Below are 23372 nucleotides of genomic sequence, written 5' to 3'. Positions count from 1 at the left end.
CTATTGCTTCGAACTGTAAAATACCATTAGTCACCTGCTATATTAATAACTTCTATTATCTAATTCAATAATATTTCATATGGTGTAGACTGAAAACACTAGAAGGCAATTTATTCAATGAACTTAATAGAAAATAAATAATATATAGCACCTATCTATTTATACAATGCAAAAAATCATATTGGAAAGTGAAAACATCTTAAATCTAGTGGATATATCTAATATTTCTCATTATAAGATGACTGCAATAACAATATAAGATTACTTAAACTATTTATATATATTTTTTAATGCAAATAATAGAAAATAAGGCACTGAAAAAGTGTCAATAATGACGCTTTCATTAAATTAAATTACTTAAAATAAAAAATGTTTAAACAGATAAAATAAACTTAGAATGTTCTTACACCAATCTTATAATGACAAAAAAATAGAAATCAACACTAGATTTAAGTACTAATTTCTTGATATCTGCCTCAAGATTTGATCGAACAGTTTAATGAGGCATTATGGATATGAAATTTATCATAACTTGATTCTCAATGCTGTATAGCTTTTTCAGTCCTTATGGAAACACTGAAAATGTTTTTTTTACAAATTAGCTAAAAAGCAGTTGTAGAGTTTGTAGCATCATATAACAATAAATGTACATGTATCTTCAACAAATTGCTTTCATATTATTATATTAAAATGTAGATGACAATGTGATATTAATCAGTGCTTATAACAAAAGAACAGAACAACAGAACTGACTCAAAACTACAGCTAAGAGCTAAAGAAGCAAACCACACATCAACAGATCGAGCACATTTGAGGTGAAATTGATTTTAATATCACCAAATACACGAGTCTGTATGTGGACCAGTGGGTCTTGCTATAATATCTGACCCCTAACGCAATGACATACTTGATAAGCATCTCGGAGCCAAGGCCACATGCTCAAAAAGAGAAATGAATGAGCTGGAAGTTATTCCCAAACGATGTGCCTGACGTTCCTTCCAGCAGTGAACGGAAAGGCCCATCTGAGCAGAACACAGGCGCAGTGCGGTCCACACTTCAGCTAGGCCCAAAAGAAGCTCCTCCGCTCGTTTTGGCGCTTTTCATTTCGCAGCTCATCTCCTCTTCCCAACACCGCAGAACAGGAACGAGCTTTCCTCGCTAAAAGTGATGTTTGTTGAAGGTCGAAGGCGATTACCGGAGGGGCCAGAAGCGCTTCGACAAAAGACACCTCCCACTTGGGCCGAATCTGCTTTAGATGAGGTATTAGTGGAGAGCTTATTTATCCTCATTTCCGCTTCTTTTATGTTGCCACGTCCCCCTGTGGCTCGACGCTGATTCCCTCATTAATTTCGCAGCCTCTTTTGATTCCCCCAACATTGTGTATGTGGCTTGTTACCTCCTCCGGTCTAAGACTGGTTGACCTGCAGTGAGGTGACATGGCAAACCGCGGGGATGCCTATTACCCGGCCTGTCATCCTCGTATATAAAAATGTTCTCCGTGGCGGCAGGACGCCTTATTCCCCACTGACAGCCTAGCAGAGGGTTAATTAATATGTCAGTTATGTTATGTAGGGATTGCAGGGGCTCAATATGCTACTGACACTTTGAGGAGTTGGGAGAGCGCACACCCGCACACGAGCAGCACACATACACTTACAGTCACATAATGTCACTGCCAGTCCTGCAGATCATTGTGCTAGACTGAGTAGTAGACTCAAGGCAAGCGTGTCACTTTGTCCGCTTGGTGAAAAATCAAATTTAAAAATGTCTCCCTTTTCCTCCAAATGTAGACATGTTTGATGTAAATTTGCATCTTTAGTTTTGCACTGGAACTACAAGGCTAATGTACAGCTGTATGCAAAAGATTTGGGAAAAAACTAACAGTAACTGTGACGTGTGCTAAAGTTTGGGCATCCTTGCATTTGTACTCAAATTAATTAATTAGGCCTTAACTGACTTGTTAGGACTGGTTAGGAGGGCTGAGAATTGTCATTAGTAACTGTCGGCTGATGACCATTCCAGAGCATAATAAATTCTCTGACTCTTCAAACTTTGTGCTAACAGTCAAAATCCATGGGCCCCTCTAAGCAGCTGGCTGAGCATCTGAAAATAAAGCTAATTGATGCCTACGAAGCAGGGGAAGGCTATAAAAATGTATCAAAGCACTTCCAGCTTACAATTTCCACCATCCAAAATGCCATTAAGCAATACCAGTTAAGGGGTACTGTAAAAGTCAAGGAAATATCTGGCAGACCAAGCAAACACTCAGATAGAGCTGCTGGCAAAAGCCCTGTATGACAGCAAAGGTCCTGTAGGGAGATGTATTGTCAAAGGAATGGTGGTGCATCATTCTACTGTGCAGCATTGCTTGAACATTGGCATGGAAGAGACCGTACCTGCTACCTCATCAAAGAAAATCAACTGAATTATGCAACATACCAGGTGGCTTTAGATAAGCAAAAGACATTTTGGAAACTCCTCTAAACAGCTGGCTGAGAATTTGAAAATGTAGCTAACTCTTGCCTACAAAGCAGGAGAAGGCTATAAAAAGGCACCAAAGTGCTTCTAGCTTGCAATTTCCACTGCACAAAATGATTAAGAAATGGCAGTTAAGGGGAACTGTCAGTGGAAGCAAAGTCAAGAAAGACCTGTAAGGCCAAGATAACTCTCAGATAAAACTGCTCGTATGCTGGCCACAAAGGCAAAGCAAAACCCCCATATGACAGCAATAGACCTGCAGGAAGGTTTAGCTGACATAGGAGGGGTGGTGCATCCTTCTTCTGTGTAGTACAAACATGACCTGCATGGAAGAGTCATCAGAAGGATCACCTTACCATATCTGTGACCTCAACACAGAAATCAACATCTAAAGAACGCAAAACAACAATTAGACAAGCCAGACACCTTGGAAACTTGCATCAATGTGTTTTCAGTAATCAGATGTTTAGATTGCATGAAAAGTAAGCCAACCCAGGACACACTGATCACTCTAACCACACTCAGAGATGGACTGCATTCAACACAAGTGTGTCTCCTTATTCATAATGCAGCTTATCCATGGTTTTCATACAGATCCTTCGTAACTTGTAACATGATGTTCATTATTTGAAATGCTTGAATGATAAATAGGTAAACTAGTGTAGATGTTAGAAGGTAGTGAGTGAAGGGGCAACGACATTTTCTTTTTTTCAGTCATTGAAAGTAATTTACTTATGGGAAGCCGACGGGGCATTACTATTTTTTTTTGCATTGGGGCCCATAAGATTCTGATTATGTCACTGTATATGTTGTGTAATGTATGCATTGATGTGCTTTTTGCGCTGGCAAGTAAAAACAGATCTCTTCTGGTCACACTGAGGACGCATTTTCGTTAACTGCAAATGGAAACCAGTCAAAGGAGTTCCAGATACAATCGTGACAGGAAACAAATGTTAATGCAAGGTGCAAATGAGCTCTGTATGCATCTACAACACTGGACAAAATGCAGGCTTCAAGACTGCACCTACAGCTTTTAGCTATGCAATGTACTCATGCCCAAGTTTATAAATAACAGTATGCAGGAGCTTTATAGCTTCAATGCAAAACTAAAGGAGCCAACTATGGGCAAACAATGTTTCAGATGCTTGAGCTAAATCTGTATACAATTGATTTAAACTTCAAACAGATATTTTTATACCACCTACCTCTGTTACAATATGGCACATCAAAGCAGAACAACCTAAAAACAGGGCAAAATATACCACACAACAGTGCACGCCACATTCAATTGCTTAGAATGACTATGGGCATTATGTAATGTTGTGACCTCTGCAACCCGTCAGAGGTTTTATGTCCCAAACGGACAGAAAAGCCACTTTCAGTTATTCTTATAAAACAGCCTTCACTTGATTTGTCACCCTTTGACCCCACAGCGCAACAAGATAGAAACCAAATAAAACAAATCAAGAAAAGCTCATTCTGTGGGGACCCTCATTAGCAGCCATCCTTTACCACTTAAAAGAATATCATCTTCTCATTTAGACAGCTATGATTAAATATTCCCCTTTAAGTCGCACCCAAGAGGTGCATTTTTAAAAAAATCTCGAGCTCTATTTACTGCAGGATACGCACTACGTTAAAGGATTGAAATCAAGGGGAAGTGAAAAGTGGTAATTAATGGGACACTTGAAAGCCCGGGCCCGGGTTATCTGGGGATTGATTAGGGCCAGTCGAAAAAACTCCACTGAGGGGAGGGGAGAAGGCTTCTCAAAAGAAGACAAAACAGACTACGTCCGTACGCGTCGTATTCCCGTACGAAGACGACGAGGGGAGCAGCATACAGTGCACATTTAATAGGCAAAATTAATGAGACCATAGAAGCGAGTGTGAAAATGAATAGTGTTGGTTTGTTAATATTAAAAAAAAAGGATTTTTGCTGTTATCTTCGTTGCTTCATTAACTAATCTTTCTTCTTTTACTAAAATTGTTTATAAACACAGTGACACTTATTCGTCAAAGTTGCACAGAAAGATTTGACCACAGATTTGACCACCCTAAATCCCCACCCCCACCCTAACCTCATGATCCAGAGCTTAAAATTGCAATAAGTGAAACTAACAAAATATGAAATGAACAAAATACAGCCTTGTTTTAGATGACAGAGTGATGTGACTGCATATCAGGATATTATTTTCATAAAACACTGGCTGCTTGAGCAATAATACTGCAGTACTATGGGGAGAGCTATGTTTTGTATTTTTATGGTGGGTTATAAAAGATGTATGTCGCTGTTTTCAGAAGAAAACCTCGTATCTCCAAAATGGTAACTTTGCAGGAGAAGGAAAAAATATACTTTAATTTGAATGTAAGTCAATGGAACCAGACATTTTTCCAAGTCATTTTGGGTCGTTTCTTTTAGTCCATTCATCATGAAAGTTGCACACTACATAAAGGATAACAGGTATTTTCAAATTATGTCAAAAACTGAAAAACGTCAAAAACTAGGTTTTCTTCCGACAACAGTGATATATCTGTAGTATAAAGCAATCAATACAAACGAGAAATATAAAGCAAAGGTCTCTGAATGACATACATAGTTGCAGCATTTGTTTATATCAGTGTGCTTATGGAAAGTAAGTACATCTGCTTCAGTGCAAGGATTTCTGTCTGCAAAATTACTAGCATTATCACTATTTTCTATTCCAGTTACTGTGAATATTATTAATGTTTTGATGATTGATTTTGATTATTTAACTGCCAATCAGCCATTTATCAGTCTGTTAAAATGTTATGCTCAAATTTACACGCACTCCTACCAGATGAAATTGATAAAATAATAAAACTGCCAGTGAAATTTGCATGCTCACATTTCATGATCAGATCTGACCGCATGCAACTTTAACGAATAAGGGCCATCATTTTAAAAGTGCTCACTTACTACATCTTGCGTAATTCTGGAATTAAAGGGTTATCTAATATTTTCCGTGTTGTGGAACGCTGGACGATGTTCTGCATTTCGGAACGTGTTCTCTAGACTCAGTAACGGCATGTCTCCTATGCTGGTCTGGCTAACGGGCCCCGTGGTGCCCTTCGATGCACACTCATCGGGGAATGGCAGTCTCAGTGGCAGAGCTTTGGCTTGGAGCAGAAGAGAGGGTGCTGCCAGGGGAGCGAGCAGGAGCGGTGCCAGCCTGGTGCGGTGATGCGTCACTGCCCGCGTCTCTTTCACTGATTAGTGCTCACAGCACAGACTGGGAGGGGAAAAAAAGGAAAAACAAAGTAACGAGTGATGCACAAATATGTGAGGATTTTGGGAAGGGGGGGCAGCGTTGCGTAATTTCCTAACATGGGTCCATGAGTCCAGCTATGCATTTAAATGTGCTTGGTTAATAGTAATTTTAGTAATAATAGCATCTCATAGTATAGTATAATATAAGAATTAGGCCTACCAGTATATTATCAGTAATCAAGTTAAATTACGCGGGGGGTGGGAGGGAGGGAGTGCAGGGTTGGGGGGTGGTATTTATTTGTATTAGTTTTATTGTAGATCTTGTTTTTTGTTTAGTATTAAAAATAAAAAAAATAAAAAAACATGGTCAAACAATAAAAAATGGAAAAATGGATTAATAATAAAAAACATATCAACAGTACATACATATTCAGTACTGTGTAAAAGTCATCTTCATTTATTAAATTTCCAGTCAAAGACACAATTAAGCACAGTGATATTGAGCAGATTAGATATAAAACAATCCCCTTGCATCACAAAGGAGAAAGTCAAAGAAAAATAAGAGAAAAAAGTACTTACTGTCCGTTTTGACAGCAAATTAAATGAACAAGTGGTCTCTGACTTTTTCACAGCACTGTATAAACATAAAACACTATATGGTAGATTATGCATATATGGATGTGTCCGCCAGGCTGTTTTTCTTGCCGTAATCAGGTTGTAATCAAGGAATAAGGAGAACTCTAATAGTAATGATAATAAGACCAGACTTGGTAATATAGACAACTATTTCTCACTGTTTATTACTTTACAGCTTGAAGAAGCAGCTCTATGAAAAACAGAAGGCTGGTTAAAAAAGCTGCTCTTCCAGACGAATCTGGAGTTTTCAGAGTCAAGATTTTAGCCTGAGCTCTTGCAGCGCTTTCGATCAAAATGTGCTGATCCCTCCCTGAACCCCTCCTTCTTTTCTCCCCCTTCGTTCCGCCAATAGTGAGCCGCAGACTCCGCTCATCGCATCAGCACCTGCAAACAGCTGCCCTCTGGGAGAGATCTCTGACCCAATCCGTCCCGGTCAGCGGTCAGCGCCTGCAATAAGACGGTCCTGTAATCCGGCGGATGAACGCCTATCCAGGCCACAAACAGATTAACAATCTGCAACCAGTGATGAGGACCAAAACGGTAAAAAAGGATGCTAGAGGGGGGAAAAAGGGAGGGTGGGGGGAAATGGGACACACTGTCAGCGACTCAAATCGTAGAGATAATCCAAGCACCCCCCCGCCTTGTCGCTCTCTCTCTCTCTCTTTAACCAGTTGCTCTCGCCCGCTGTAAAACCTAATTTAACTTGGCCCAAAGCCAGCGTTTATGAAGCGCGGATGTTGCCGGCGCTAATCCATCTGTGTTTTGCTCAGTTTTGAGGAGATTACAAAACGGGCCGCTTTTGTCACTGATACAAGAGTAGGTGAATGACAAGAGGCACAGCGCAAACAAACACGGCCAAATCCTGATGCCAGCGTTGAAACTTCAGCACCGGTGGTCTTTTCGGCCATTAATCTGATTTACGAGCTTTTCGTTTTTTCTTTCTTGGTCAGGAAACATATTGTCCCCGCCAAGAGATGAGCGCAGAGTCATGGGAGAAAAATGTGGCTCAAGCAGCGGCCTTTTTCTCCCCTCCCTTCTCTCCAGCCCGTGGCAGATGAGGCAGAGATACACCGCTGCTTGGTTTCCATTCATGCCAAGAGGAGGTCTAAAATATGGGGAGTGGAAGATATTTAAGCTTCAACAAAAAACCACAGAGCAGTCCTGCGGGCAATAAAATATTTTCTCATCCCTCCCCTCCTCTCTCCGTGAACACAACTCAATGGCATCGGATTCTACCATTGTCACGGGGTGGACGAGACGTTTCGACAGGCTTTAGCGCTTAGAAAGTCAGAGATATTACAGTTGTTTTGCTGCACTATTTACACGTAATTTCATAAATGCTGTTTAAATGTCAGAAACCATCCTTATGCTTATTTCATTTCCAAACAAAATGTCAAAACATTATTCATATTTCAATGAACAAAAGCCAGAAACATTTGACCCAAAAGTCTCCAACACTAACTATATAAAATCTAGCAGTATTTAATTTGCCCACTCTTTGCTTTAGTGTCTATGCCAGTGTCTTTACTACCACTTTAACTGTTCCATCCACCCAATCCTTAAACCAACCACTTGCAGCTGTGCCCTCCCAACCAATTCTTCTCCCAGAGGAGTCACATGCAAGATTTCCATTCAAACATTTTGCAAAATGTAAGCAAATTTCCAAAAAAAAAGTCAGTAAAAGAAAATGATCTGTGCTTCTAGTGCTGTTTTTGGCAAATTCCTGAAGATAATGCAACATGCTTGTGAAGCACAGTGCGAAATGAGACTCGCAATTCGAACCTTTATTAGCTCTTGACAGAGCGGTTTTGACAACCCTCTGTCAGCTGTACATGGCCGTAGCCCCAAAAGTTCAGAGACGCTGGCCGGAGCAGGCAGTGGCCCATTTAAGGAGGGCTGAAGTCGCTGTCCCACTTCGCTGTTGGCCACCGAAACTCTGTGGACGCCACTGCAGCAAACAGTTCTGAGAGGACACGGTGCCAAACAAATGACTCTTGTTCCAATTATTGTTTCAACAATTTCTCCTTTACTGACAAACCAACCTGTCCAAGCATAAAAAACATTTTTGCCAATATTTAGAAGCTTTTTGTTTGTTTTTTCCAAACAGGGTTTTTATGTTTCCATTTTCAAAATTCACTTAAACAAGTTGGTTGGAAAGCCCTTTACAGACACCATGTTCCTGTTCAAAGAGACACTAACAGTCACACAAGCAACTACACAAACTCACCTCAGCTGCCCGAGCTACACCTAAAATGACCAAAGCGGATATTTCTGAAGAGATTAGATATAAGATAATGATAATCCATTTGTAGTCGGAAGAGGAAAGTGAAAGGAAAAAAGTGAAAAACTAAAATAAAATTTGCACTAGAACAACGAAACTGAGCATCTGAGATGTGGAGCAAGAATTTATGGATTGATGAGTCTAAATTTGTAATGCAGGAGGCAGAAAGTGCAACCAACTTCTAAGACCTTCAAAGCCATTACTAAAAAAAAAAAAGGGAGAAATTTGGCAAATCAAAATAGCGGTTGGTGTGGACTGACCACCCCAGACCTCAAATTCACTGAATGTGTTTGGGATTTCTTGGATTGTGAGAAGCAGAAAATGCAACCAACTTCTAAGACTGAACTTTGGAGGTGTGGAAAAATATCCCTGCAGTTTTCTTTGAAGGTCTCCTAAAAAGAATGGAAGCTGTAATAAAGGCAAAGAGTGGACACAACAAATACTAAAAATGTTGATATTATGTTCAGTTATTATTGTGAACGTTTCTGTCAATGTTTTCTGCTTCGTTCCTGATGAATGACTTACTTAATGACTGTTTTGACTGGAAAGTAAATAAATAAAAGAGTGGTCTCTGACTTTTTCACAGTGCTGTATATAGTTAGTTATGTAAGTATTTACATTTACATTTGTTTTACATTCTGTGTTGCCAGATTTGGGGCTGCAATTCTGACTTTAATCCAGCTTCAATAAATGACAAACACATGTAAAAATGTAAATGATTGTTTTCTTTCTTCAAAACAAGACAATAACTTTCCATCAAATTCAAACCATAATAAAATACCTTCACTTGCAAACAAAAATATGGTACTGATTGAAAGATTTCAGCTCACACTGTCAGATTATTTCAATAAGCTACAAGTGAGAGAAAATGTACATTAAATTACAGAATTCTTTTGTTATGACTGGCAATAATGACAACTTGCAAAGGTTAAAACTTTAATGCCACAGCAAACTTTACACAAACAGTGCATCTAACCCTTGTTGCACTGTCACTGACATGATGTTTTAAGTGTCTTCTGCCAGGAATGATCAAGAAGAGCCTCAGTGAAATGGAAAAAAAAAAGTGCTGTGTACAAGAGTCCAGCAGGATGGATCCAAAACTATCTGCTTAGAATGGAACCAACGGTCCTTCGGTGCACGTTTCGTCATGTTGTGCCAAAACATGCGTGTTATCCATTTTCCATGCCCCAGCCCTGCTGTCAAACAAAATGCGGATGATCCAAAGCAAATAACTCGCGCGAGGCTGGCCGTGCACAGGTTGTTGTTGTTTGAGGTACTTTCAGGTCGCCTTTGTTGGGGCCCAGTTGAACAACATGGTTTGTGGATAAAGATGTGCGTGACTGCTTTGTTTGATGCAGCTCCGTGCCATGCCGGGAGCAGTGGACACGAGTAAGCAAGTGAGGTAATGATGGGCTCTGCAAACCCAAAACCATCTCTGTTTGAAAAACAAGGAGTGTTCCGATGCTGACAGCACTAAACACAGTCGGATACGCCGCTGCTGAGCACATTTACCATGAAAACGGTTTGTCATTTGCACTTTATGCCCTTCAGAATGCATTTCCTGCCAACATTAAGCAACCTAGTCTCAGCCCCAGATGCTCCGCCCACTGAGGTACAGGGACAGATATTTAGCATGCGCTACACTGTTAGAAATAAAGGTTCTGTGCTGGTAGATTTTTTATCCTTCAAAGTGCAAACAACGTAAATTTTCCCTCAAAAGGTACAACAGTGGTTTTAAGGCCCAATTTTGAACCTTAAATAAGTTGTTCCCAGTGAAAAAATACATATTTGTACCTTTTCATAACCGAATGTTTTAAAACAGAACAATAAAAAAAAGCCTGGAGACGAGACGGGGTGTGTGGAATATAATTTCAATAGATTATGGTACAATTATATTCTTTGACTAAAGGTACTGAGATGTACCCTTGAGGGTTCCACCCCAGTGACAAGAGAGGTCCTGCCTAGAGAGAGTTTCATACCTTTTTTCTGAGAGTGTATGATGGCCACAACTATTCAAATTTTGTCAGATAAACTCTCACTGGCTATCTGCGTGTCCATCTGTCTGCACTACCATGCACTGCTTTCATCACCATTTTATTCTCAACGTAAATAAACTTTTTCAAGCAAAGTTCCGCTTTGCGCACCATAACAACACGCCTTTCAGAGTAAGATATAATAGTTATCCATATGGCAGTCAAAGATATAAATCTCAATCCTTATAGATAATCTTTGATAGGCAACAGTAGTTTGCGGCTTCATTGGTTACATAATTCATATAACCTCTCAATGCTTTTGTTATTGCTTTGCTACTTGGCGTCAAACACAGGAGGATGACTTCTCCATGAGAATCTTAGCATCTATCTCTTGCTCTCAGGGAGTTTTCTCTGCCAGTGTTGCCCTTGGCTTCTTCACTATGGCCTTAGACCTGGATTTCTAAAAAGCTTTACGCACATTTCTGAAAATACAAATCCATTTGAATGGAATATAATTGGTAGACTGAAAAAAGGTTTGTGGAGTCCATGGCATCACAAGTTACGAGTCTCATTTATCCTCATATTTATGCTGATGCACACTAATTTGTTTCACACGGGTGTTTTTGTTGTAGCACCATTCTGACAAATGCTTACCCCAAACTCGTTGCTCAAAACCAACAATCTGAGGTTGATCATTTTCCATGTTGCTCAAAATGTCCTTTCTCATCACAATAGGTGGTTCTTTGCCATGTTGAGCCACAACACTTTCCAGACTCTTTGGCAGAAGTCTGGCTTGTAAGGCCGAAGTCCAGTGTAAAACAAGGATACACATTTGTGGTTACTCGAATACTTGAAAAAATGAAATAAACTGTGTATTACCTATAATTTTAATTGGGTTTCTGACTGAGCATGTGATATGGAACGCCAGGATACAAGCAGCTATCAAAGCTTCTGACGTTAAGCCAAACAGCCACATCTAAGTGGAGTGAATGAAAATATTTCAAAAACATTTTTATTAAATAATTTGTACTTACGATATACAAGTATTATTTATTTAAAAATGAGAACATCTGAATAATAGGAATAGTTATACCTCTATCTCTAATTTAGACCAAACAGCTGGAAAGGTAGTAGTATTTCATTTCAGTTTCTCTCCACAGGTGGACGAGGATAACCAAGTACTTACCAGCGATGGGGCCAGACTATGTGGAGAGGTCGTGGTGTCCCCGGCTCTTGGTCAACACAATGGCTGAATGCTGGCTGATGCTCCATCTCTTCCATGTCATTTCCTTGCAGTGGTCCTGCCTTACTTGGTTTCTTCACAGGGGGCTCATTTTGAGACTCTTGTATGGAAGCAGTGGAGCTGATGGATATATTAAAAGAATATTTTAGCTAACAATGAAAAACTAGTCAGCATCAACTCAAAGTTACCTGATCCCAGTTAGCTTGCACTGAGGCATATATATGCATATTGAGAGAGTTCAATAAATTAAAAGAAGGAAGATTTCTGGTAAAGCTGCACAATGTATCTTCTGTTGATAATTATTATAATATTAGCCTCTGCAATTAGAGGTGAGCGATATGGCAAAATGTCATGTCTCAATACTTCTTTCTGACATTTGATAAGTTAGAACTAGCGTTGCAGCGATACTGACACTAGTATCAGGTATCAGTCCAATACTGTGCTCGTTTATTCACACTCATAAATATTCACCAATACCAACATTCCAATATCTGTTGATATTGTGTGATGTAAGAGTGTACATTGCTGCGCTAATGAACAAACACAGTGAATGAGGCTCTGCTTACATAGGAAAGTGTTACTCACTCAGTGTCGTCCGACACAAAGTCATTGGTCACTTTAAACACTCCGCCTTGGCAGATTCCTGCCAGATCTACAGTGTGTGATTTTAGCCTATTGTAAACATACAATGTCAACTGCTTCCCCAATACAGGTAGAGACAAGGTGAAAAAAGTTGACATTTGCTATCAAAGTCTGTATATGTAAATTTAGTATGACTGAATAGAATAGCGAGGTATAAACGGTGAATTGTTTGGTAAAATAGGTCGCAGAGAGACCGTATTGTCCTACTGTTTACACCATAGCCTGGTTTTAGCTTCAGTACACAGTGTTAGCAGCGCTGCTCAGTATCCCAGCATTTCTGCTTAGTACTCGGCGTGTTTGGAATTGTTCATAGACAGAGCTGTCTGTAGAGGTTGCGTTACACGTAGCATGGACTGAGCCATTTGGACAGTGTGAACTGTCTGCAACAAACAACTAATGTGATTACTGAGACTTATGAATAATGAATGATCAATTACCAAATAACTCTTATGTAGCTATCAGCTTTTAAATTTAGGTTGAGGTTGTTTCATACATTTGCTAACTAACAATGAAGACAATAAAGATGAATAACTTCTTAAAAAGTCCCTGTTTTAATGAACTTTCTTGTTAATACAAAAGATAAATAAACCTCTGATATCTTTTTCCTGTCAAAATTTGAAACCAAAGAGTTTAGTTTTTGTTTGAAATGCTCCCACACTTTTCAAGATTAAAGCTGCCATCGCACTTTGGTCAACTCTCCGCTAAGCGGCAATGTCAAAACATTCCTTGTGAGTGTGAGAAAGGCGCATAATGACGTCACCAACTAATCAACTATTAAATTAGTTGCTAACTAATATGGTTGATTTTAGTCGACTAAGTCGAATAATCGTCGCACCCCTACTTGGATGTGATTCCTGCTGTCACTGAGCCACAGAGACTGATGTTGACACAGATGAGGAGCAAAACTACAGCTGAACAGAAGTGCTTTTCTGATGTGGAACAAAATCCGCTCTTGGATTGAGTAGCGCTCCACTGCAGCATATATAGCATAATATAGCATAGCCAGCTAATGCACTTTATTTAATATCAGCTGGATTTTAATTTAACCATTGGTACGTTGCACCCATTTACACTAATAACTACTTAATACTTAGTAGGTTACTCAGTATGGTCTGATGGACTGGTCTATGGACTGGTGCATCCCTAGTTAAAGGAGACAAAGTAAGCCCATGTTTTAAAATATAAAATAATAATAACAAAAACTATAAATTCAATTTTGTATTCGACATTTTCCACACTGTGCTGCACTAAATCCAATTAAACAGGATTAACAGGACTCTCTTTGTAATAAAACATGCAGTAAGGTGTTTTAAGTGCTGACAGTATCCACAATATGCTCTACATACTGTGATGTACTTTATCATGATAATGATAAATATTGTCATACTAGCAAACTCTATTTGCAATACAGATATAGCAAAAAGCTGCAATATGCAAATGAGCTCTCTAACAAATTAAAATGAGTTTTTCTATGCATGTTTGGATGAATCAACAAATGTAAAATAATTTTGGTCAAAAATAACACAATTTTTAACCACATCAAGTCACATTAAGCGTTCACCTATGCTTTTTAAAATATACACACCGATCAGGCATAACATTATGACCACCTCCTTGTTTCTATGCTCATTGTCCATTTTATCAGCTCCACTTACTATATAGGTGCACTTTGTAGTTCTACAATTACAGACTGTCCATCTGTTTGTGGTGGTGGATCATTCTCACCACTGCACGTGGTGGTGGTGTGTTAGTGTGTGTTGTGCTGGTCTGAGTGGATCAGACACAGCAGTGCTGCTGGAGTTTTAAACACCGTGTCCGCTCACTGTCCACTCTATTAGACACTCCTACCTTGTCAGTCCGCCTTGATGTAAAGTCAGAGACGATAGCTCATCTGCTGCTGCACAGTTTGTGTTGGTCATCCTCTAGTCCTTCATCAGTGGTCACAGGACGCTGTTGGCTGGATATTTTTGGTTGGTGGACTATTCTCAGTCCAGCAGTGACACTGAGGTCTTTAAAAACTCCAGCAGCGCTGCTGTGTCTGATCCACTCAGACCAGCACAACACACACTAACACACCACCACCACGTCAGTGTTACTGCAGTGCTGAGAATGATCCACCACCACAAACAGTACCTGCTCTGTGAGGATCCATGGGGTCCTGACCTCTGAAGAACAGGGTAAAAGGGGGCTAACAAAGTATGCAGAGAAACAGATGGACTACAGTCTGTAATTGTAGAACTACAAAGTGCACCTATATAGTAAGTGGAGCTGATAAAATGGACAATGAGCGTAGAAACAAAGAGGTGGTCATAATGTTATGCCTTATCTGTGTATATACTTTTAATGCATTTCGCAATTGTGAAATGTAGCACTATAATTGTGGTATAATGTAGTACTTAGCCCATATGGTGTAGCTCTACTTTCTGGAATCTATGTTTGGTTAAAACAGTAATTATATATTATGCACATGATTACATGTCATTACTTTGCCATTTACCTTGCTTTTGTTATCTCAGAGAGGTCTGGGGAATCCTGAGAGCTGCTGGTATGCAGCGCCTGGGTTTGCTGTAGCTGGAGCTTGTGTTCGGGCAGGAATCTAGAGAGGTAATTGAGGAGGGAATAAGAAGAGATCTAGGTCAGGCCAGAGAAATCGTGGCATAAAATAGCAGCTTAAAAAACTCCAGGCAGGGCAATGTTTACATTAAAGTTTTTCCTGACAGACATGCATTACATAATGACAAGCATACAGCTCCACTTCTTGTCAACGTGGGCTGCTGGGCTTTTTTGTGTACGACAGAAACAAGAGCATACAGAGTAACACTGTACTAGAAGATTTTATTTTCAATACTCGGCTTTTTTTGTTCACTATGGCTCAAATATTTTCATTTTTGAACATTCTCTTGAATAGTCTACAAAAATGAGGAAGGCTCGAGCTACTTAATCACACTGTTTTTAATCATTATTACAGTATTTATATTATTGGTATTATTATTTATTAATGAAACTTGAAATACTACAAGGTAATGGAAAAACATCTCTAATAAACCATTACTGTCATAGTAAGAAGCATAAAATGCTATTACGAGGGATCTTACTCCATCTGGCAACCCTGACCAGGTTGCTAAGACTGTAATCTCAGCTCTGTTAGTCTTAATAGCTGGTGCAGTGTAAATAAGTTTCTAGATAGCATGCTGTCCTTTATTCTCAGAAATAAATGCAGCGGAGAGCATGCTAGCTCTAGCTAGCAATTCAAGGCAGCAGGAAAAGCTTTTGGACTGAACTTGGTGATAAAAATGATATTACTGCCCCAACAGTTCGATCGCTTAATACTGCCGAAAATTCACCCCCACTTTGACAGGAAAGGACTTCTTGAGCGGCATTAAAAGGGGCTAACCATACATTTTTTTGCATGACACAGGTAGATTATCTTGCTCTCTTTAGATGTGCTGTTACTGTGCGCTACTGGTGACCTGCTAACATTTAGCTTCACAAAGAAAACTTTGCTTTTCGTCAGACTGATAAAAACTGCCGCACGGAAGGACATGCGCTCATAAAAATAAGTAAAAGCACCAGCTGTTCAAATTGCTATTCCATTTTCTAACATTTAATCAAATTTTGTCAAATATTCATTGCAAACCTGATGTTTATCAAAGTGTCTTCTTTGGGTAAAAGAGCCGGTTTGGCTTAAATAATGATTTTTCATTTCTAAACTATCGTTAAAAACGCATTTCACATTATAAAAGCACACCTTTTTGGCCCAAAGGTGGTTTAAACATCTTGAAAGCTTTGACCGCTGACATCACAACATGAGAATAAAATGTGTGGGTACTGACTTTATTCCCCAGGTATGTCTTTTTCTTGCAATGTTGCTTGCAGTTTAGGCAAATAAACATACTGCGATTGTGAGCGTTCTGTTGAAGCACGTCATTAGCATATCATTACAAATCAAAGACGAACCTCGAAACCCTTTGGAAAAGGCAGAATAGAATCGTTTTGTCATGTAGTGACCTTTTTGGTTTTGTTTTTCTTCTTGCACTTTGAACTACACAAGCAAAAAAAGCAACGAAAGTCAACAGTAAAACATAAAATGTTCCTTTCACACTTAACAAATGAACACCCACATGACCTTTTTTCTTTCTCCTACACCACAGCGTTTTGTGACTGTGCTCTTTCCCAAAGTCTAAAATATGAACAGCAAGCAGTCTGAGCGATGCACACTGTAACCGCAATGATTATTACAAGTTAAAGAAGCTAAAATGAGTCACATTTTTGTACAGTTCAGTGCCAAAAGCAATCCATAAAACAGAGAAAAGTCATTTTTTTCCCCTTGCTTCCCTCAGACGGCGTATACGCTGCCTCCATAGCGCTGGGAGGCCTAATTGCAGGTTGTGCAATGGACTCCGGCCAATTAGCTGTTCAAGAGCAAAGATTACCCCCGATGCTTACCGAGGCGCTATTATTTTTTGCAGCGGTGCAAAACTGAGGGCACTGCCATGAGCCCGACACTCAGAGCTCGAGAATGAACATCAAAGATCTTAGTAGGAGACAGTAAATACAGTGGGATGTATAGTAGCATCAGGATAAAGTATAAGTAAAAAAACAAAACAACTGAAGTGCTCATATACTAGTTTTTCATTATGTTACATGCTTGGATTTCTGCACATCGGCTAAGCTCCCCATTCCTCATTCACAGCCTTTCATCCCACAACCCGCGGGTTCCAAATACATACCACAGAAACCATGGACGATGGCAAGCGCGCTACATTGTCTTAGCGACTCAGCTGATTCCTACTAGACAACACCAGGCAATTTCGCAAAAAAGAATCAAGTTCATTTTCTTGGCCGGACTGAAATGGAAACTTTCGTGGTGGCAGAAAGCTCAATGACGAGCTAGCAACCAATTTAGCATAGTGCCCCACAATATGTTTGCAATATACAGCGGACCTGGAGAGCTCATCTACTTCGAAACAAAGTAAGCCATAAAGTCACCAGTGTAAAAGCCAACTCCTCTTTAAGTTATGCGCAGATGGCCGACTTGAGACTCGAGTAAGACGCCACAGTCTGCTGGGTGGTACCGCCGACACCCCTTTTTCTTTTTTTTCTTTCCATGTGTGGGTTCCAGGTTAATGCAGAGAAAATCACATACTCTGATTTACTCGCAGAAAACACCACTCACATCCAAAAAACCTGAGTAACCTGGATATAATCAGCAAAAGTTCAGCAAAAAAACATAAAACTCTCTGGGCGATTATGATCCTCCTTCCCCTCTTTACTCTTTACTATGTTAGTCAATGCTGCCGTGAGTAATTAGCATTCTCCTCCAAGCGTGTTGAGCTGTTCGGTGATGTGTTATTGGCTGTTTAAAAAGATGCGGTTATAGCATCACTCCACTGGCTGCCTGATACTTTAGAATCTACTATAAAATTTTACTAGTTTTTAAATGTCTTAATGGTTTAGCACCTTCATACATTTCTGAGTGCTGATAAATTCTGTTCCAAATCGAGCTTTGAGATCATCTAGTGCTGCTTCTCAATATTCCACGTATGAAACTTACAGACAGCGCTTTGTTTTTATACACCACAATTCTGGACCACAATAACTAAACATGCGCCAGGCTCCTCCTGTGAATATGTTTAAAAAACAGTTAAAAACATATTTCTTTACTTTAGCGTTTAACTAGTTATTTATTACTTTAATTGTTTTTTACTGGAATGTTAATATTGCTTTCACTTTCTTGTTAGGTCCTTTTTTTATTGTTTTTTATTAATAATTTTACCTGTGCTTTTTAATTGTAATTATTATGAATATACTCCCTTTTTGGCTATTTATTATTTGCTTATTTTATTTTTGATTATTTTTTTCTCTTCTTCCTCTGTTGGTTTTACTTTGTATTGTGAAGCACTTTGAGCTGCATTTTCAATGTTTGAAAGGTGCTACATATGTAAACATTACATATATTATTATTATTACTATTATTATTATCATTATTATTAATATTAAGCATGTGTTAGCCTTCACCTTCCCAGCTTGGTAATAATTTCTAATTTCTGCTGTTGATATTTTATGTTCAGTGATATGCAGCATGCAAGACAGAAGATTCTAGATTGGTTTCTTATATATATTCAGAATATAGGGCATTAAAAATATAATAAAAGTCTTACATCACAGCGGTATATTCTTACTTATAAAAATATAAACAGAGAGTACAAGTCAGTAGTTTAACCGAAGTTTCACCAACTTAGCCCAAGGCAGAGATATGGGTTTATTCTTTTTAAACACTAAAGTATTAAACAATTGAATGATTAAAATACCCCCCTCACCCTTCAATGAGGTTTACAGTATTGCATATCAGTGTTAAGGAATCCAAACTGTTGTTGAAAATTTGCCACCACATGTGCCTACACTTGCCTGTGGTTTCTGACACAGCATGACACGCTCCCATCTATAACAACCAACAACAGCATATCGCATAGCTAAATCAGTAGAAGCAGACACTTTCATTTTTTTCATTTTTCGTACAGATAACAATGTCATACGGTAAAAGAAACCACATAGGCAAGGTTGCCATTCTGAACTGGAACATTCCACACAGCGCTTTTACTTAATGATAAACCTCAAGTTCTCCTACCAACTTCAGAAGACTAAACATCAACAGCAGCCACTCAACAGCCCCATCTCAGCCACTGATAGAAGCACCAGAACAGAGTTACTGGATGGATAACCTAGCCAACAGATGTGGACAGGAGAGCCGGCCTGAGGAACGCTAAACTAAAGAGATGACAAGAAGGTGCTTATGGAGAGTCGTGAGCGATGGAGCTGCTTCGCAAGCTCTGAGGAAAATTTCATTTCAAGGCCCATTTTGAAAATTACACGAGGAGGTTTTGACTAGGCAATAAAAGCTGCGCCGTGTCCACCGGCAGAGAGGGGTACTTAAAGAGAATGCCACCAATTAGCTTATTTATAAATCAACAGCAATTTCAGTGATGACTTTACCTCACGTTTGATTAAATGTGAAAGGATGGTGGGGCAAAAGAGGGAGGGAAAAAAAAATCAAAGTCAAAAATCATTTGATCTAATTTCCTTTATTGGCAATAATCACAGGCGGTTTCTCTTTCCCAGGCTAATGAAAAATGCCATTGATCTTGAGGTTGGCCGACGCAATAGCTCAGAAAGTGAGAGAGCTGGACACGAGTCAGGCTCGGTCTCTGGGGCGAGACCTGCAGTTTGGGCAGAGTTGCAAACTGGGCTAACAAAAAAAAAGAAAAAACAACTCTCAGGGTGACTCAACGCTCCACGCCTGCTGAACAAAAGAGAGCGATCGTGCGGGGATTTAATGTGGTCGAGGGCGACGTTGGGACTGTACCATCGCCATCATTAATCTCATCATAACAGGATTCTGTAGGGTGGCTTGACAGAGGTCTAACATTACGGGCACGGGGGACCTGAAGAGAGGCCTCCGAGAAGTGGCCGGAGAAGGTCATTACCGCACATTAACATCCACATTCATCATTTCGAAGTGACCTCGTAGTCAGAACGGCAAGACTCCCTCCACCCACCCTGGCCCGGAAACATCGCCTTCGCCGTGGTGCGTTAGAACGTGACGTCAGGAAGCGTACCTCTAAGGCTCTGCGGAGAACGAACTTCAATGACAAAGACTGACAGTGAAGTAAAACTACAGGTCACTGCAGTGAGAATAGAACTAAGTGGCCATGGGGGAGGCTGTAGATCTCTCTAACGCCAATGATACCAGCCACGGCATCAGGTTGTGAAAAGATGCTGGAATGACTTTACGTAATATGCATATGGCCTCCCAAATCTGACATGGAACAAGCAGATTTTGACACAATTGCATAAGCCACAACATCTGTCAATTTGCAGCAGGCTCTTATCATGCTGAAAACTTCTAATGGAACCTGAACTTTGCGACCCGGGCACATCAGAGGTTTAGAACTATTATGCAAATGAATAAATAGATGTGCCTTACAAAATATAACACACGACACAATCGCTTTCCATCTTTCTATCCGACAGACAGGATTTGCACGTCAGACACAACACTAAACAGACACAGCACAAGCACTCTGCATGCAAGAGTCAGGACGCATTTCCACTCTGGGCACAAGTCACTCCCACTGCATACAGTGCAAGTACTATTATGTCACTTTCTATCAGTGCTCCTGTCACAATTCCTCAATTAAACATTCTCAAAAAAATCAATTAATCTTCTCTTCTTTATAAACCAGCCATAATTAGCAGTCATGATGATGTATAATTTTAGATTAGAAAACAGATAGTTCCAGTCCTAAAATCTGGCTGAGGTTCGAAGGAGGGGCTGGCGACTTATGTTCTTAACTAGAACTAGTCTGGTCAGCTAGCTAACAGGCTAAAAGATAGCCAACAGCCTAAACAACTCCATCATTAATATCACAGACTTGAATTAAAGTACTTACAGTATGATTAGCACTATGACACACTACGATTAGTGTAAAAGAGTAGTCTAAAAAATGTCATCTGAATGGATTATATGCTTCAAATGTTCGTGCTTCAGTCAGTAGTACCGTCAAACCCAGGTTGAATCCCAAAAGGCTCTGTACCTCCTAAATAGTGTGCTAGCTACGAAAGTTTAGTAATTTTAGCCTCTACAGCCAAACAGTGCATCATTTATCGAATATGGATGTGTCTGAGATCCTAATGACTATTTCTTAGCTAATTGTTGCACTGTTGGGCTGCAGGATCCAGTATTTAAATTCCTACGTAGTGCACTATGTAGGGAGCAGGGAGCTGTTTGAGATTCAGCCCCAGCGTGAGAAGAGGGCGCCGCTGGATTGGTGCTAAATAAGACTCACGGTGGTAATTTGGTGACCAAAAAGTACTTATAAAGCGACTGTTTTTGCATTAAACAGTGCTGTGTTATCATATGTTCACTCTTAAACGACAAAAACGTAAAAAAAAAATCTTGAAATGACCGCAATATACAACGATGGGCAACCAAAAGTTCTTTTCCTCATTCACCGGTCCGTGGTTGCTTGGCAACAATATCATACTCTAAAGGAACTACATTTCTTGGCAGAATATTTATGTTGACTATTATTAATAATAACTTAAATGACTTTCTGAAAATTTGTGAATTTTATCATATTTTATGCTGTCTGCTGTTTTATAAAAGGAATAAGCCACTTGAGGCTGTGCGTTACTGCGATTTTATCACAAGGAAGGGATTTTTAGGCAAGAGCACCCATCCTGTGATAAAATCGCAGTAACCCACAGCCTCTCAAGGCTTACTGCTTTGTTCTACTTGTCTCTCTTACAGTAAGAAACAACAGCTTGATAGACAAACATAGCCACTTAGTGTTCTTTTTTTCTTTTTAAGAAGCCTTTTCAAATGCTTCCTCAATAGGAATAGGAATAAAGTAAGGCTCTGTAGGGTTTCTTATTGTTTAAAGTCTCTTTTTATTGCTTGGCCCTTCTTAAAAATCTTTTCATTAACTTACATTGACAGGTAAGAGTGTTTTTGCCTTCTCCTGTATATACTATAACAGTGAAAGACTTGGTGAGTATACAGCACTGTGCCAAAGTCAGAGACCATTTCATTTATTATTTCAGGTTTGTTTATTCAATTTTCAGTCAAAAACAGCCATTAAGTACAAGTTATTCATTTTTTTAGGAGACATGCCTGAGGAGGTTAGATAGAGACATATCTTTTTGTATTAGGAAGGAGAAAGTGAATGGAAAACAAGTGAAAAAACAGGAATTTCCAAAACTGGAGAACAAAAAGTGATCAAAAGCTAAACACAAAACAGGACTCCTAACAACCACCTGGAAGACCCGGTAGACCATCAAAACTGTCCCCATCAGATAAACAGCACTTATAGCTTTCATCTTTGAGAGAGAGGAGAAAATCAAGCTGCTTCAGATCTGAAAACATCCACAGGTGTTTCTGTCCATCCTTCCACTGTGAGAAGACGACTCAGCACCATGGGTCTGAACATTGAATATGTAGTTGTCGAGGTTTATGTGTAATTTTCCTGCAATTTTCCCTGAAACCGAAAAACAAATTCTACTTAATGGCTGTTCTGACTGCAAATCAAGTGAATTTGATAGTGTAAGCTTTTGTAAAGTATTGTATGCTAGAGATTTTTTCTTTTGAGCGAAAATGATGGGATGAGCTCCATAGTGGCAAATCATTGGAAGCTTGGGCAAATCATTTGGCCTGACCATTTGAAAACTCACAGGCACACAAGTACGAGGCCTTTACTTTTCCAGCGAATGTGGAAAACAGAATGCCCAAGGAACGCCTTTCAACATGGTTCAATATTCCACCTCATCGGGCACAAACAAAGGAACAACTCCGCAAGTTACAAAAGATTCATCAGTTGTTACTTTTGTTTTGTAAATACCTGTTTGTCATGATTATATCATTCTGAAAACCATGGCTACTCGCCACTCGCTTAGGACAAATCTCTCAAGCTGGTGTTTTGCTCCTTATCCTTGCTTCATTCCTATTTATCACGGTTTGCTCCCAGCACTTCAAAGCACCATATGGACTCAATTGTGGCTCGTTCCTTGGCACATGCGAGCTGGAGATCAGAAGCATGCCATACCTTCGGGTTTTTAACCGTCGGATTATTTTCACAGGGCACACGCTGAGGAGCCCTCGTGCCACGAGCTCGGAGATCTAACCCTCTTTTTTCGGGCCGATCCTGAAAGCGCGAAGGAGGTGCAATCTAATGTCAACGAAACAAATGAGAAAAGGTGCCCGCCAGATGTTTCACCGACCAGATTAAACGCTTGGCGGTTTGATTAAGAAAGTCCAGCTCTTCATCTCCTCGCTCCAACCGCATTATGGCTTCAGAGCAATCAAAAGACTGTGAGGATGAGTGATGTGGCGTG

At 39.7% G+C, this 23372-nt stretch overlaps 1 protein-coding gene across 4 annotated transcripts in view; it reads right to left on the bottom strand.

Moving 5' to 3' along the window:
• Positions 1 to 23372, bottom strand: part of gtdc1 (glycosyltransferase-like domain containing 1) — a 72500-nt gene that overhangs the window by 15235 nt on the left and 33893 nt on the right. For all 4 annotated transcript variants that reach the window (XM_036571324.1, XM_036571341.1, XM_036571333.1 and 1 more), the window contains 2 exons: positions 14980 to 15078; positions 11784 to 11960 (listed from right to left, as the gene is read on the bottom strand). In XM_036571324.1, the coding sequence (XP_036427217.1) occupies positions 11784 to 11960; positions 14980 to 15078 (276 nt within the window). The remainder of the gene's footprint in view (positions 1 to 11783; positions 11961 to 14979; positions 15079 to 23372) is intronic.

Source organism: Colossoma macropomum, unplaced genomic scaffold, assembly GCF_904425465.1.
Source record: "Colossoma macropomum unplaced genomic scaffold, Colossoma_macropomum, whole genome shotgun sequence".
Taxonomy (NCBI): Eukaryota; Metazoa; Chordata; class Actinopteri; order Characiformes; family Serrasalmidae; genus Colossoma; species Colossoma macropomum.
The sequence above is the reverse complement of the archived record's forward strand: the minus strand, read 5'-3'. Positions and strand labels throughout refer to the sequence as shown.